This window comes from Capricornis sumatraensis, chromosome 22 (genome assembly GCF_032405125.1).
Source record: "Capricornis sumatraensis isolate serow.1 chromosome 22, serow.2, whole genome shotgun sequence".
Taxonomy (NCBI): Eukaryota; Metazoa; Chordata; class Mammalia; order Artiodactyla; family Bovidae; genus Capricornis; species Capricornis sumatraensis.
In genome coordinates this window covers 54,195,708-54,210,695 of record NC_091090.1, presented here as the reverse complement: position 1 = coordinate 54,210,695, position 14,988 = coordinate 54,195,708, and the positions used below count along the sequence as shown (strand labels likewise).

Genomic DNA, 14,988 nt, shown 5'->3' with positions numbered 1-14,988 from the left:
GGAGCCGGGAATTATAACCCCAGACTTGCTGTGGTTGGAAGACAGGCACAGCTTCCCACAAAAGCTTAATTGGTCTGCCTGTCTCCGTGTTTGAGTGTTTAAGACAAGATAAAAATAATCGGGAGGGATCATCTCTTTTTTCACATCCCAGCACTCATCTCAATCCCTCAGTCTCCTACTGAAAAGTCTAATGCTGTCTGCAAAGAGTCACAAAGATGAACAACCCTCAGGTATGGGCCCATTTTAAAGGGTGGTAAGTGGGGGCACTGGGGATCTAAGGACCCTACAGTCATGAGGACTGTCCTTGTTGGAAAGGAATGGAATTGCAAAGGTGGGCAGAACTTCCCCAGCTAAAAACCGTAAGGGTAGACTTAGTGGGACACACCCAGGGGATAAGCTGAGTCCTGTTACCCGGTGAGAAACCCACGTCTCCATCCCTCCTACCATGAGAATATTTCCTCGGCTTTCACGGTCCAGCAGCTTCTGCTTGGACCCTGTTCCTTCTGCAGCGAGTGGTCCCCGACCTTGATATGCGTGAGGAGCCCTGGAGAGGTCTTGAAAAACCCCAAGGCAGATGCCCGTCGGGCGGGAGACCACCGCCTGCAGAGGGAAGGCGTGCAACACGCGGAGCTCTGGGCGGAAGCACAGGAACAGGCTGCTTCCCTCGACCTCCTCCTCCCCTCAGTCATGAGCGTGAACAGGCAGGCGGTGATTCTGCTGGCATGTGGATTCACCCCGGTGTCTGTTTTCATTTGAGGGGTCTTGAAAGCAGGTCCTGAGGTTGAGCCTGGACACAGCTGGTTTATGGGGAAAGTCGTCCCACGAAGGAGTGAGGGGAAGGGGGCGGGAGAGTCGGAGGCAGAGGAGCCCGTGGGGCCCCTGGCGCTGGGAACCGGCTGCGGGCGCGGGCTGGGGAGTGTGCCTCGGCTCCTCTCCGGGCTGAAGGGGCGTCTCTCTCTGGTCCAGCTCCCCTGGGTTGAGGGTCCCTGGGGTTTTGCTCCAGGGCCGTGCCCACCTGGACGAGGTCACTTCCTGTGGCTCAGGAAGGGGTCCTGCATGTTGAAAGCCGGGGGAGGGCTGGCGCCCGTGCAGGCACCGTGAGCCCACGTGGCTTGAGGGTGCGGCTCCGGCTGCAGGTAGAGTTCAAGCGGGGACACCAGCAGGGAAAGTCTTTCTGGGCAAAGGGAACACAGATCCATCGCCCTCTGAGATGCTCAAGGGCAAGGAGCACTTGGGGTGCCCGTCCGTGCTGCTCCAAGGCAGGAGGGTGAGCTCAAGGTTCCCCACATTGTCATTAGCCCTCTGGGCCCGGTTCCCTGTCACGGCGAGAGTCTCCCCGAGGCAGGAAGAATCCGAGCTTCGAGGCTATTACCTCGCACCTCTCATCCCTAGACTTAAGCCGAATCTTTGCACAAACGGACATGGGAGAAGGTTTAACGGTGTCCAGTTCCTCCAGGCAGGCCAGGGGCGCACTTCTTGCCCTGGGCCCTGCACGCACCACAAAGGCCCCACGTCTAATGGAACCCAAGGTTTACAGGGAGAACCCAACATCCCAGCCTCACTCCAGGGGCTGGTGGACCAGACGTGCGCGTGTGTAACAGGAGCTCCGGGCGGCCAGACGCCTGCCGGAAGCCTGCGAGTCACCTGGGCTTTTTGAACTCCTCTCTGGAGATGGGGATGACCAGACAGTTTCTGAAACATCAGCCTGATGCTCCCAGCCTGCTCTGCAGAGGCCCCTCTAGCCTGGAGTACTGGAGAGGCGTCCCTGAGTCTTCACGGAGCTCATGTCCTGGAACAAAACCCTTGTCCTCCCGACAGAGGAGAACCGGAGTCCCGAGCAGCGCAGAGGGGCCCAGAGGTGAGGGGATGGAGCACAGATAAGCCCTGAGCCACAGGCAGCTTTAATAACAGCGGAGCCCCTCTGCACCGGGCCTCCCAGGGCCTGCTGAGCACTCTGGGTGACGGCGAGGCCAGCCTCGCCCAGAGCAGAGTCGGCACTTAATAAAAAAAAAACCTGTGCTGGTATCAGCCGCTGCAGGATGGCCGATGGATATGAACGAAGCTTCAGACTAGCAGGGAGAGTGAAAACGTAACGCACTGCTTCCTCGTCGAATGAACAGACGGATCCTCAGACAGATGATGGGTCAGAGCATCTAACATGTGCAGCCCGGAAACACGTTTCCCGGGAACGATTACCTGGTGAGCCCTCACCTGGCTGCGCAGAAGGTGGGGGCATCCAGTGACCGCCCCCCCCAGACACATCCTCATCTTCCACTTCGACCTGTGACCCTTCAGGGCAGATGCTACGAGGGAACGCTCAGGAAGCTCTACCTGTGAGCGCCCAAGGGTGTCTGTGTGCATTTAAACAATTTTCCACCCTTAACCCAACTGTGCTCCGATGTTTGATGTATGAATTCATGACCATTTAACTTAACCTTTGTTAAAGGTTTGCTTGAGGGTGAAATCGTGTGTGTGTGTGTGTGTGTGTGTGTGTGTGTGTGTTCACAAACAATAGAACACAGTACAGTGAACACGGGCATAAAGAGAGCTTCACTTTGCCCGTCGGTGCCCGTGGGCACTGGCTGACCATGTGGCCACAGCCACCGCTGGGCCATCTCATGAGCTGAGGCGGCTTCTCCCAGGAAGCCCTCGGGAGAAGACGCGTCTCTCACAAGGGGGAGAATCGCAGTTGTCACATTTGCAGCTCTCGCTCGGCTTCTCCCCTGCCCCACGACTGGGGGCCACCTCTCCAGGCCAGCGCTCGTGAGGGGTCACCTGCCTATCTGCGCACAGGCTGCGGACGCAGTCAAGAGGGAGAGGGTTGCTTTGTGATTTGGGATCAGAAAGACCTTAGGATAAACCCATGTCCACGCTTACAGAGAATGACCTTCAACCTCGCTGTGGAGGACGCAGCTTCCTGGTGTGGAAAATGGCATTATCGTAGGACCAACACCTCACACAGATCACCATGGAGACGAAGTTAGAGAGTGAGAGCAACTCTCACACACAGGCTCCTGCGCAGAACGTCTGCTCAGTTGACGGCGATACGCACGCACATGGTACGCAAGAGGGCTGACCCTTCCTGCACGTGAACTCCAATGCTTCTGTTCACTGAAACAGAAAGCGCAGCGTGAGGATTAAGTTTCACCTGGGGCAAAAGGCAGACCATAGCCGGGAGGCAGCATGCCAGAGGCCTCTGAGAAGCGGCTCCGTACAGGCAGGGGGAGGTCCGTGTACACGCGGTTGTGCTAAGGGCAGTTCACGCAGTAAAGAACACGTTTTTGCAGACAGTTTCTGCCAAGCTTGTGAAGGTTACTGCTGGTCCTGAGGAGCAGACGTCACCACGAAAGATTTCAGTGCTTTTCTAGACACGAAGAGACGCAAGAATTGAGCTCATAAAATCTTCTCCTGGAAATACCTAACTATCTAAAGACGTGTTCTGGCAGTTTTTCCCAGAGCACAGAGCGCCTCATTCCTGATCTCCACCCTGAACTCATTTCAGAGGGCGTTGAAGGTCAGCGGTCACGGCAGTTTGTGAATTAATCCTTGTAGAGGCAGATGGCAAGTGCCAGCCTTTCGCTGAAGCATGTTAGAACCTCACTCTTAATGACAGAGGAGAGCGTAAAACTCAGCAACATGGCTCTTCCATGGGCTGCGTCCAGGGAGTGTAGTCATGAAGGGGTTACTAGTTTCGTCTGCAAGGACACCCCTTGAGAGGGCCCCAAGGGCAGTGCTATCAGGAGACAGCTGGGTACTCTGTTTTATGATGCCACCTGATGGCCTCCCCCTTGTATCACAAGCTTTAAGGTGGTACTTAGGGAAATAATTCACACTGAGTGCCCGCATTACAAAAGAAGAAATATTTCAAATCAACAGCCTACGTTTCCTCCTCAAGAAATTTTTTAAAAAGACCAAACTGAACTCAAAGTAAAGAAAAGAAAGGGACTATAAATGATAAAATTAGAAAGCAATTAAACAGAAAAGAGAAAATTAACAGAGAAGACTGGTGGGGGAAAGGGTTAGTTATTTGAGATGATCAATAAAATTGATAAACGTCAAACCAGATTGATCAGCAAGAGACGTTCATGCAAAGAGCCGCTCAGAATGTTCACAGCAACTTTATTTGTAAGAGCTAAAATTTGGATATAACCCAAACGATCAACAGGTGAACATAGAGAAAGGCTATTTTTAACGTCAGAAAGCCCATCAGCATTTATACCTTTCTGAAGCGTGAAGTGTTAGTTGCTCAGTCGAGTCTGACTCTTTGCGACCCCATGGACTGTAGAGCCCCAGGCTCCTCTGCCCATGGGTTTTCCCAGGCGAGAACGCTGGAGTGGGCTCCCGTTTCCTTCTCCAGGGGACCTTCCTCACCCGGGAACTGAATCCGGGTCTCCTGCATCACGGGCGGGTTCTTCACCAGCTGAACCGCCAGGGAAGCCCCCTATGCCCACCTAAGCATTTTTGTTGCTGCTGGCTCTTTAATGTTACCACACAGTAACTGCCAATAACTAATAAAGTGGCTGTTGCGATTATTGTTCTTCTTTAGCCACTAAGCTGTGTCTGACACGCTCATGATTTCATGGGCTGTCCACAGGATTGCCCAGGCAAGAATACTAGAGTGGGTTACCATTTTCTTCTCCAGGGAATTTTTCCGATCCAGGGATCAAATCCACGCCTCCTGAAATGGCAGACAGAGTCTTCACCACCAGGCCACCAGGGAAGCCTGACTTTTAAGTTCCTATGCAATAAAACTCCCATATGAAGGCTAAACAGTAAACACTGCTTACTGCTTACTGGGACAAAATGGAAACCTTACTTTGCTGATATGGACAAGGCCTCCTCTTCTATTTTAAAGAATATTATTTTGAAATTTCAAGTCCCAGTAGATTGTCACAACAGGAACCATCATTACCCGATTTGTGGTGGCTCAGCAGTAAAAAAAAACAAACAAACAAACAAAAAAAAACAACATCTTCTAATGCAGGAGACTTTTGAGTTCAACCCCTGGGTCAGGAAGATCGCCTGGAGAAGAAAACGGCAACCCACTCCAGTATCCTTGCCTGGAAAATCCCATGGACAGAGGAGCCCGGTGACAACAGTCTCTGAGGTCAAAAAAGAGTTGGACATGACTTAATGGCTAAATGATAACAACAAAGTAATATCCTGTGTGTTGAAATACCTTAACCAAACATGTTTTAAGAAACAAGTGGATGTCAGACAAATTTCTAAGGTAGCACAGCTGGGACTGAATAACTCCTGAGTGAGACAGAAGCAAAGTGAAAATTGCTGCAGGAAAACCGATCAAAACCACAGCATCTGACACTCGAAAAGTCAGCAGAAGGCAGTCTTGATAGAGTAGCAAAACTCCTGTTCTCCTTGGAAAGTTGTGAGCCCCTGCTCACGAGAAAAGCCAGTAAGTGAATTGTGGAATGATAAGATTTGCAACAAATAGGAAAATTTTCAGTGAAAGGAGTTTTTAAAAAACAATTTAAAAAGCATTTATAAAGGCAGGCCGTACATTATCTTTTGAAAAAAATCCTAGGAAAACTTCATAATGTTTTAAAGTTCAATTTTATTAAACACATGGGCAAGTCTGAAATTATTCAGAATATTAAAATTGACTTGAGAATAATTAAAATTCAGGAAAACCTCAGGTGTGTGTCCAAGTTCTGGACAACATTAATATAGTGTAAAAAGTTCCTGGGAAATTTACAGTGAACAGGTGTGTGAAGTCATTGAGGGGAAAGAAGTTCAGACATTAATTAGCAAGAATTATAATATCCTCGTTGGGTTGTTTTCTTTCAAGTTGACATATTTTTGAGCATATGCACAGGGGAAATAATTTTTAAATCATGAGTATACATGGCAAAGAAAATCTTACTTATTCATAATAGTCCATACTTTTGCCATCAATCACTTAACAACCGAGTGAGCTTTGAGGGTGCCGACCTCTGCAGGTGAGGCCCTGTGCACAGGTAAGCATCTTTGCTGAGAAACGATTTGTCTCCGCGGCGACATCTGGGGACACAGGCAAGCTCTCAGGGATCCCCGTGTTGGGAGCAGAAGCAGAAAGTTACCGAAGTGGGGGCTTCCAAACCCTCTCAAACCCTGATGGGTCTGGATCCCAAGGTGGGATGGGGCCGCCTGTTAGAGGGGACCGGGAGGTGATCATGTGTCTCCCCTGGGATGCAGGTGAGGGAGACCGCCCCATCCCGTCCCCGCAGGAGGACAGGGAGCAGCCCAAGTCCCCAGCCCCAGCAGGCAGACCCTCCTGGGAAAGGGCGGAGCTGGACCCCGGACCCGCTTGTGCCAGTATTGGAGGCAGGAGGAACCCCGCGTCACTCCTTGAAACACTCCTGACGGCAAGTGTGTAGGGCTTCCGCACACAACCGTCGTGACAGTCCCCTGGAGTCAGCGCAGACCCTGGTTCCAGGCTCAGTCCCTCAGACGCCCCACCCCTAGACAGGCTTCTGTCCCACTTGACTACAGATCGCGGCTTCCCAAGACGCCTCCCTGAGCTTCCATCATCTGAGTTGATGCTTGGTTCACAGAACCCAGGGGCTCCCTTCACCTCCTACTCCCCGGGTGCTACAAAGGACAAAGTGAAGGGCACGGACAAGCAGCTACAAGGGCGAGGCCTGGGCGGGCCCTGGGAGCAGGAGGCTCTGACCCCTGGAGCTGGGGTGCACCCCCTCCAGCATGTTCATTAACCCAGAACCTCTCCAGGTCCCTACGTTCAGGGTTTTTAATAGAGGTTTCGGTGCCCAGGGGTGACGGATCAACTCGTGGGCCACGGGTGCTAGCTCGGTCCCTGCTCCTTCCCCCTCCCTGGGGGCGGGGGCGGCGGGGGCCAGGTGGGCGCCGATCCTGTGGTTGGGTCCTTGGACCACCAGCCTCATCCACCCAGAATCGCCTGAGGGCAACATCTCAGCTGTGGATGCTCAGGAAACCCCGGGGCTTCTCGGAGCTCCAGGGCCGGGACCCGGGACCTGGGACCCGGGTCAAACACACAGCTGGTTCCTGTCACGACATCACAGAGGCCCAGGAGGGCTCCTCCTCTGGGAAAGAGGTCAGAGGGCCTGGCCTGACACCGGGTGGGGAAGCCTGCCTCGAGTGAGTAGCAGGGTGTCTGTGTGAACACAGGGTCCGTTGCTCCCAGCAGGACCATGCCAGCCAGTGTGGGCGGGCAGCCACCCCTGGGGGGCTAGACTAGTGATGCTGGCCTGGCCCCGCGTCCCCCTCAGACAACGGCTAGGCTGGGAGCTCTCACAGCAGCGTTCCGGCCGGGAAAGGGAATGGTGGCCCCGGCTGGGCAGCCGTTCCTCCTGAGTTCCTCAGCGGTAGGTCCTCTGGGGCAGACGCATACCCCTCTGGGTCTGAGGAATCGCCCCAGAGCTGCAGGAAAGGTGAGCTGCTGGCGGCCTTCATGATTTCTCACACGCGGTGCTGGCACTAGGCGCTCTGTGTTTATCTCAGTCTGTATCTTTGTGCTAAAATTAGGGGAAAAAACCCTGCAGCTTGTGTTGGGGAGTAGTCTTCCCCAGGGCTCCTGTGGGTGGTCTCGGGCCCCTGTGAGTGTAGCCTGGGTTCTTGATATCAGCAGATGTCACGCGCCACCCTCGTCCAGAGGACAGTGATCGCATCGCGTCTGCCACATGCACAGATTAGCTCATTAACCAAAGGGTAGACAAGGTCCGAGTTTATTCTTCAATTCGATACATGTATATGACTGCTACACGTCTTTATAAGGAAAAGGAGTACAGATGAGTGAAACTATGCCAGAAATAGAGAACACACAGTGTATGTAGTCACGGCTTCGGGGCTCCGTGTTCATTTCTTGTCTGCACTGAAAAACTTCGTCCAGAGGGCTGGCATCTGGCCGTTGGGATAACTACAGAGCGTGCAGGGCTCCAGACAGGCTCACACGGCGCAGCATTCCTCCGCCCCTTCGAGTGGCAGCAGAGTAGTGAGAAGCCTTCACGGACGGTGAGACCGCCCACAGAAAGACCGCCAGGGACGACGCGCCTGCCTGGATCAGAGCTGGGAGGAGAGATACACCGACCCTCTAAGATGAGAAGCTGTGAGCTTCACACAGGGCCCAGAAGTCGTTCTGGTTCGGGAAGTCCCGCCCGCTAAGTGCAGCCTCTCAGCCCTTTAGGACAGAAAGCAATACTCGCATTTTGCAAACATAATTTTCATCTCAGAGAGGCTCTAGGGGAACATGGTGATAGATAAGAAGCCGGACTTTGATTCCAATGTAAGAAAAAGAGAAAGAAGTGAAATATTTTAAAAGATGGAGCAAAGCAAAGGAGGGCATCATGGCCAATTTGAGAAGGGCATGGGTACAGAGGAACAGCCTGAGCCCAGGACGGAGTCTCCAGGGGAGAGAGCTGAGCTCGACCCTGCCCTGCCCTGAGTTACGAGCTCACAGATCAGTTTCCAAAGGAGGCCCCTCAACTGGCCTGGAGTCCAGACCAAACAGGCTCAAGTCTAATACTGGCCCTCCCACAACCCAGAGGCTGGAGTCGGGGTCGTGGGAACAGAAGGACAAAAAAGGAATAAGAGGAGAGTCTTGCTCATTTCCCTCGTAGAAAAATCCATATTTGGTTCTAAAACAAGGACAAAATGCTGCGGTACTAATTTCCATAAAGATGGTGAAAACGTCGGTTCTCACAGAGCTGAGACTACATCGTATCAGGGTCTGCCTCCCGTGACAAGCCATCACGCCTGTTTGCATCTTTGAGGAAAGAAAGCAAAAAAAATGTCAAGTCAGACAGAAAGTGACTCCAGGCAACTCTACAGCGCCCAAAGACACGAGTCAGCCAACCTCAACCCGGAAATGGTTTCCACGTCAATCCAGGTGGGAGTCTCTGCTGGGGGCTTTTATGTCATGAACAACGTGACCCTTTTCTCCCTGGTTTTTAAGCAGCAGCAGACTCTGGGTCCCTGTCAGTTTCTTCTCCCTTGACGGTTTCTTTCTCCCCAGGCCGTGGGACATGTCCCACCCCCCAGCACTTAATTTCCTCCGTTTGCTGGAGGAACAGCGACGGCCTAAAGGAGTGAGCAAGGCCACCACGCCCACGGAGAGGATACAGAAGCTCCGCACAGCCTCTCAGCCCTGGTGACTTCTGGAGAAAAGGGGTCACGAGGACCCTGGTCCAGCCAGACTGCACTTCTGGGTCCACACACGCCTGTGGTTTGAGTCCTCTGATGTGCAAACCCCGTTTCTCGCCAGAGTCACCGCGTCCCGCAGCGACACAAGGGTGTGGACGGAGGGGACCGCTGAGCAGCAGACAGGAACCCCCCATCTCATGTAACTGGAAGGCAATCATCGGCTCTTCAACACACTGTCCTTAGCGCTCTCAGAAAGCCCCCTGGACTTCACCCTGGCACTCCCCAGCCAAGCGTGCAAATCTAACTAGGCAGCGTAAGGAGAGCCGCTTTCAAAGCGGAGTCTCCTTTCTAAACCTAAAACACACGCCCGCTGACTGCGGGGCCGTCAGTGGGTGAATCCGGCAAGCAAGCACTTGCTCACTTGGCCCGAGCTGGGTCCTCCGCGTGCAGGGGTACCGGGGAAGGCGACCAGGACTGAGGAGACCCTACGCGGAGGAAGGTCCTCCGGGCAGGCCGGGGGGGGAACCCACACCCGGGCCAGAACACGCCCTCCACGAGGGGCTTCCGCTCAGACCCCTGGGTCCCGTTTAGCAGTTGAGCGGATGCAGCTCTCTGTGGGCTGAGCATGAAACCTGGACCACCTCGTGTTTTTCCAGACCCGATGAACACCAGCAGCTAAAGATAGCGTGGTAACATAACACTTCAGTCGCAGGGCCTTGTGTGTGCGTGTGTGTTTTAAGGAAACTAAATTAAACACGAAGCAGAATCGCAGAACAGGAGGAGGAGACGCCAGCCTTGGATGAGCGCGCAGGCGCGACGGGTGAGCTGGCGAGAGGCCTGAACTAATTACACGGGGCTTCTGTCTCCGCCTCCCCCGCCCCCGAAACGCGTGGGCGGGTGAGGAGGACTCGGGCAGGATCAGAGAGGATGGAGAACTGTCAGCGCCTGTCAGAGCCCCCTCTCCCGGGCGGCCCCCGGAACTGTTCTCAGTTGGTTTCATCATTACCGAGACAACTGGAGCCTACAGCGGCTTAAGCTAAAAATAAAGACATTATTATAGCTGATCTCAACACAACAGGTATTTGGAAGTGGAAAGTGTGAGAGAGGCTTAAGAAGTAAGTGATGGGCGTGGTATCCATCGTCTCAGCTTCCTGGAGAAACAACCCCCGTTTCTGCAGCAGGGCTCGGGTCCCGGATTACATGTGAAGAAATGGCACTCGAGCTCGGGAACGGGAGAGCTTCCAGCTGGAAATCAGGGTCACGTCCGAGCGGGGGTGCCCTGTGCAGGGCTGAGCCAAAGGGCCGCCATGTGGCATGGCCACTGGTCCTATTTACCCAGGTCGCTCGACAGGAAGCCCAGCACTGTCCCCCGAAGGACTCACCAGAGTCCTCCTCGTTCCAGCCGCGTTGAGGGAAGCTCTTGGGACAGTTAACATTACTCGCAAGGCCATGAATGGACAGACTAACCGTGCACTGCCTCTCGAAGCCCATGTTTCACGTGGATGACGGTTCCCTCGGAAGAGAGCAAGGTGCACGGTGACAACCCAGGTCCCTCAGCGGAAAGTAGCCCAGCTGCTGGGAAGACTGCTGCTCTTGGAGGAGATCGCAAAGCAGATGGAAGACAGGCTTTCTGATGCCTGTTGCTCAGAATTCAAAGAAAGCGTATATTCCAGAAAGCAAATTACTCATCAGTTGGATTCACCAGATTTCAGTCCAAATCAAAATAATAAAGTCCGAGAAACTAAGCGGTCAAGGGTTCACCGGACTTAGAACTTTTTCTGGCAACATACTCACCCCTTTGACAGGCAATTCTCTCTCTAAATGTATCCAACTTTTTTTTTTTTTAACATATATCCACATTCTTTCTCATATTCTTTTCCATTATAATGAGCTGACTCATTGGAAGAGACCCGGTTTCTGGGAAAGACTGGCAGCAAGAGAAGGGAGCAAAGCGACAGAGGATGAGATGGTTGGACGGCGGCGTCAACTCGATGGAAGTGAGTCTGAGCAAACTCTGGCAGATACTGAAGGACAGGGAGGCCTGGTGTGCTGCAGTCTGTGGGGTCGCAGAGAGTCGGACACGACTGAGCGACTGAACAATACATTCTTTCTCATATTCTTTTCCATTATAGTCTGAAATGGCAACCCACTCCAGTATTCTTACCTGGAGAATCTCATGGACAGGGGAGCCTAGTGGGCTACAGTCCGTGGGGTCACAGAGTCAGACAGGACTGAGCGACCGAGCGTGAGCACACACAGTGGTCTGCCCTGGGACGCCGAATGCAGTTCCCTGGGCTGTGCAGGAGTGCCTTGCCGTTTGTCCATCCTGTAGATAATAGCTTGCTGCTGCTTCCAACACATTTTAAGCCCTCAGCTCAGTCTCCAGTATGACCACTCTAGTGATCTGAGATGTAGCAGAGATGAGGCCCGCTGGGCCCCAGCAACGAAGACAGAAAGCTTTAAGTTCAGGATGGCTGGGAACCGTCTTCTTGGGTGTGCCCAGCCACAGGGTGTTGGGGGGTAGGGTGCAGGCTTGCCTGCCTCCAGGGCTTCAACTCTCAGCATCCCCTGCCCCCAAGCCTGGCAGAGGTGCTCAGAGTTCAGAGTGGCACCCTCCCCCCTCCACCCACCGCCCAGAGCCACCAGTCTCCGTAGGGGTCAAGGCATCAGAATTGCTGATTTTTCCAAAAATCTTCTCAAGGCAGCAGCAACCGCAGCAGTTTTCCTGCAAAGCAAACAAAATATGACTCTTGTTAATTCAGCAAGGCTTTTAAAATTGTAATTAGTTGGTTGCGCCCCTTAGGAAAACCACAGATGACTTTTTATAATGTATGTGTGTCTGTGAGAAAAAAAGGAACCCCTTGAAGGATCCCAGTGCTTACCAGAGCTGGGTGGGTTGTGTGTGTGTGTATGTTTTCGGTTTATGCAAGATATTTTGGTACTGTGTGCAGGATTGAAGGACAAGGCCCCTTTGTTTCACCTGAAGCGCAGCCAGCTCCGAGCCGCTATGACCGTGCGCCCCACCAGCTCCGTCGGCATCAAAGCGTGGCCGGGGACGCGCGTGGGACTCTCTCCATCTGTCTCAGCCACGCATCCTCCCTGTAGACCCGAGGGCTTGGCCCCGGCGCGCGTCTCCCGGACTGGCCACGGAGCAGCAGAAAGGAGAAAGGAAACGCCACCTGGTTTGTTTTTAGAGCGCTTCCTCAACCCATCAAAAAACCTCTGACAAATTGCAGGAGATTTCTGTCCTCAATTTGCGTTGCGGGTTATGCCTTATTCATAACTCTCTTTTTCCACAGGAATCATCTCCAACCACCAGATTTTAAAAATCAATATTATCTCAAAATTGGTTTTACTCATGTCGTGTCTTGCCAAAGCTCCCAGCTCCTCCTGGCAGGAGAGATTGTGAAGCAGGACATACTGCTTTTAGCACAGCATCCTTCTCAAGGAAGGCTGCCCCAGCGTTAATTTCTTAAGCTTACATTTTAGTGTGAGAAAGAAAAAAAAAATGAGAAAGCAAACCAGGAAGCGCCTGCATGGCATGGACATGCAGTGGGACTGAGGAGGGGCTCTGGGGCTCCTGGAGGGGTGGGGGGGCCCAGGAAGGGAAGGTGGCCAGCCTGAGTGGCCGTCACAGAGCGGACCAGGCCGGGTTTGGAGTGGTCTCACTGAGCACCTGCAACAAAGATGCTGCGTTGCCAGGGCGACCGGCTCAAAGCGCTTCGTCGTTTGGGAAGGTCATGTACACACTGCTACATTTAAAACAGGTAACCACCAGGGGCCTGCGGCACAGCACAGGGGCCTCTGCTCGGCGTTAGGTGCCAGCCTGGGTGGGACGGGAGTCTGGCTGCATGTACGCCTACACGTATGGCTGTCCCTTGACCGCTCACCTGAACCCACCGCAACATTTTTAACCGGCTGTACTCCAATACGAAATAAGAAGTTTGAAGTTTGGGGGGTGGAAAACCCACAACCCTTTGTCCTTGTCCTTCTGGCTGCCACCACCTTCCGTTGCCTTGGGTTCAAGAGCAAACCTCCTGGAACCGTCGCCCCCTGCCTTTTCGCCTCATCCTTCCCACCAGCCCCTGGCGCCAGGCCTCCTGCCTGGGCACCTCCTGGCACCCAGTGACCTCGCTCCCACCAGCTCCCAGAGCCCGCCCAGGGCTTCTGGTGGGAAGACGGTTTGCGGCAAACCCTCAGGGTTTGTGGTTGCTGGGCATGGAGCTCCCTCTGGGCAGGGCTGGGGGAGAGAAGGACTGCCAGAGCGTGCTGCCCGCAGACCTCGGGCTCACGGCTCCCAGCGAAGCCAGGATGCCCACTTCAGGGGGTGCAGATGGCCCTCCTTCTCCACCGTGGCACCAGACATGAGGCTACCCCCTACTGTTCCCAACACCAACTCCCCGCTAGTCTGGACAAACAAGAGTGGTCTTTGTATGTAGAAAGCAGAAGCTTTCCCGTTGACGTCACATCAATCTCTAAACAAGCGATAGGGTCCCCAGTAAGGGAACCTCGTGCCGAAGCCAGGGTGCTCGCCGACGCTGGCCCATGACTTGCATGACGATTTGCTGATTTATTTCTACCCCATCTTCCTCCTCAACAGATTCAAGGCAGCGTGCAAGAGCACACACGGGCAACAGACCAAGAAGACCTCGGGGCCAGAGTAGATGCAAGTCAGGGTGAGAGCTCGGACGGGCAGGCAGAAGAATGCCGCCTCACGAGGCTCGAGTCCAGCAGGGCCGCTGAAGCCAAGCTGCCCGGCCGGCCGTGGACTCGTGGCCCAGACGACAGGGCGGCTGGCCTGGGCCGAGTGTCCCCCACACCAGGCGGGGTGCTGTAAGCCCTCTGGGGTAGTGCACTGCCCTCAGCCTCTCCTTTGGGCCACGTGTGTGTGTGCGTGCGCGTGTGCGCTTGCGCGTGTGCACATATGTGTGTGCCTGTGCGTGTGCACGCGTGTGTGCGTGTGTGTGCGCACACGTGTGCACTGTGTGTGTGCATGTGTGCGCGCGCACGTGTGTGCACTGTGTGTGTGCGTGTGTGTGCTCAGTCTCAGTCGTGACTGCTTCTCTGCGACCCTATGGGCTGTAGCCCACCGGGCTCCTCTGTCAATGGGAGTCTCCAGGCAAGAGCCCTGGAGTGGGCGGCCCTGCGCTCCCCCAGGGGGTCTTCCTGAGCCAGGGGTCGAACCCGTGTCTCTGATGCCTCTTGCACTGGCAGACGGGTTCTTCACCACTGGCGGCACCTGGGAAGCCGCCTTTAGGCCATAAATTGGACCATTCATTGCTGTAACAGCACATGCTCATGTGTAACACGCCTCTGAATAATTCTGACAAAATTCTAAGCAAGGCAGAGGCTTTGTATGAAGAGGCAGGTCCCTGGGGTCCAAGAGGGGGTCTGGCCTGGCAACAGCTCGGGAGGAGGAGAAGAGCGAGCAGACTCCCCGGAGGGTCGGGCTCCACCGTGCCTCGGGGGTGTCCCCGGGGGCGGGTCCCCAGACTCCCCGGAGGGTCGGGCTCCACCGTGCCTCGGGGGTGTCCCCGGGGGCGGGTCCCCAGACTCCCCGGATGGTCGGGCTGCACCGTGCCGTGGGAGTGCCCCCCGGGGGCGGGTCCCCAGACTCCCCGGAGGGTCGGGCTGCACCGTGCCGCGGGGGCGCCCCCGGGGGTGGGTCCCCAGACCCCCCGACTCTGCAGACAGCGCTCCTCCCCTGCTACTTCTACCACATGCACCTGTTGCAAGGGCTCCCAGGAGGCTTCCTGAGTACCTACTGTGTGCCAAGCCCTGGTCTCCGGCTTTGCTTGGATGGTCTCAGTGGAGCCACTCAACAAACATGGGAAATGAGACTGTCCCCAGCCCACAAATCACAAGACGGAGGGT

The 14,988-nt window shown here is 54.6% G+C and overlaps 1 protein-coding gene across 1 annotated transcript in view; it reads right to left on the bottom strand.

Annotated features, from left to right (window-relative positions):
• Positions 1–1,025: 1,025 nt before the first annotated feature.
• The window catches only part of MYLK4 (myosin light chain kinase family member 4), a 50,274-nt gene continuing 36,311 nt past the window's right edge, over positions 1,026–14,988 (bottom strand). The window contains exons 12-13 of the mRNA XM_068994213.1: positions 3,149–3,248; positions 1,026–1,174 (exon numbers count right to left, since the gene is read on the bottom strand). Coding sequence (XP_068850314.1) covers positions 1,026–1,174; positions 3,149–3,248 — 249 coding nt within the window. The remainder of the gene's footprint in view (positions 1,175–3,148; positions 3,249–14,988) is intronic.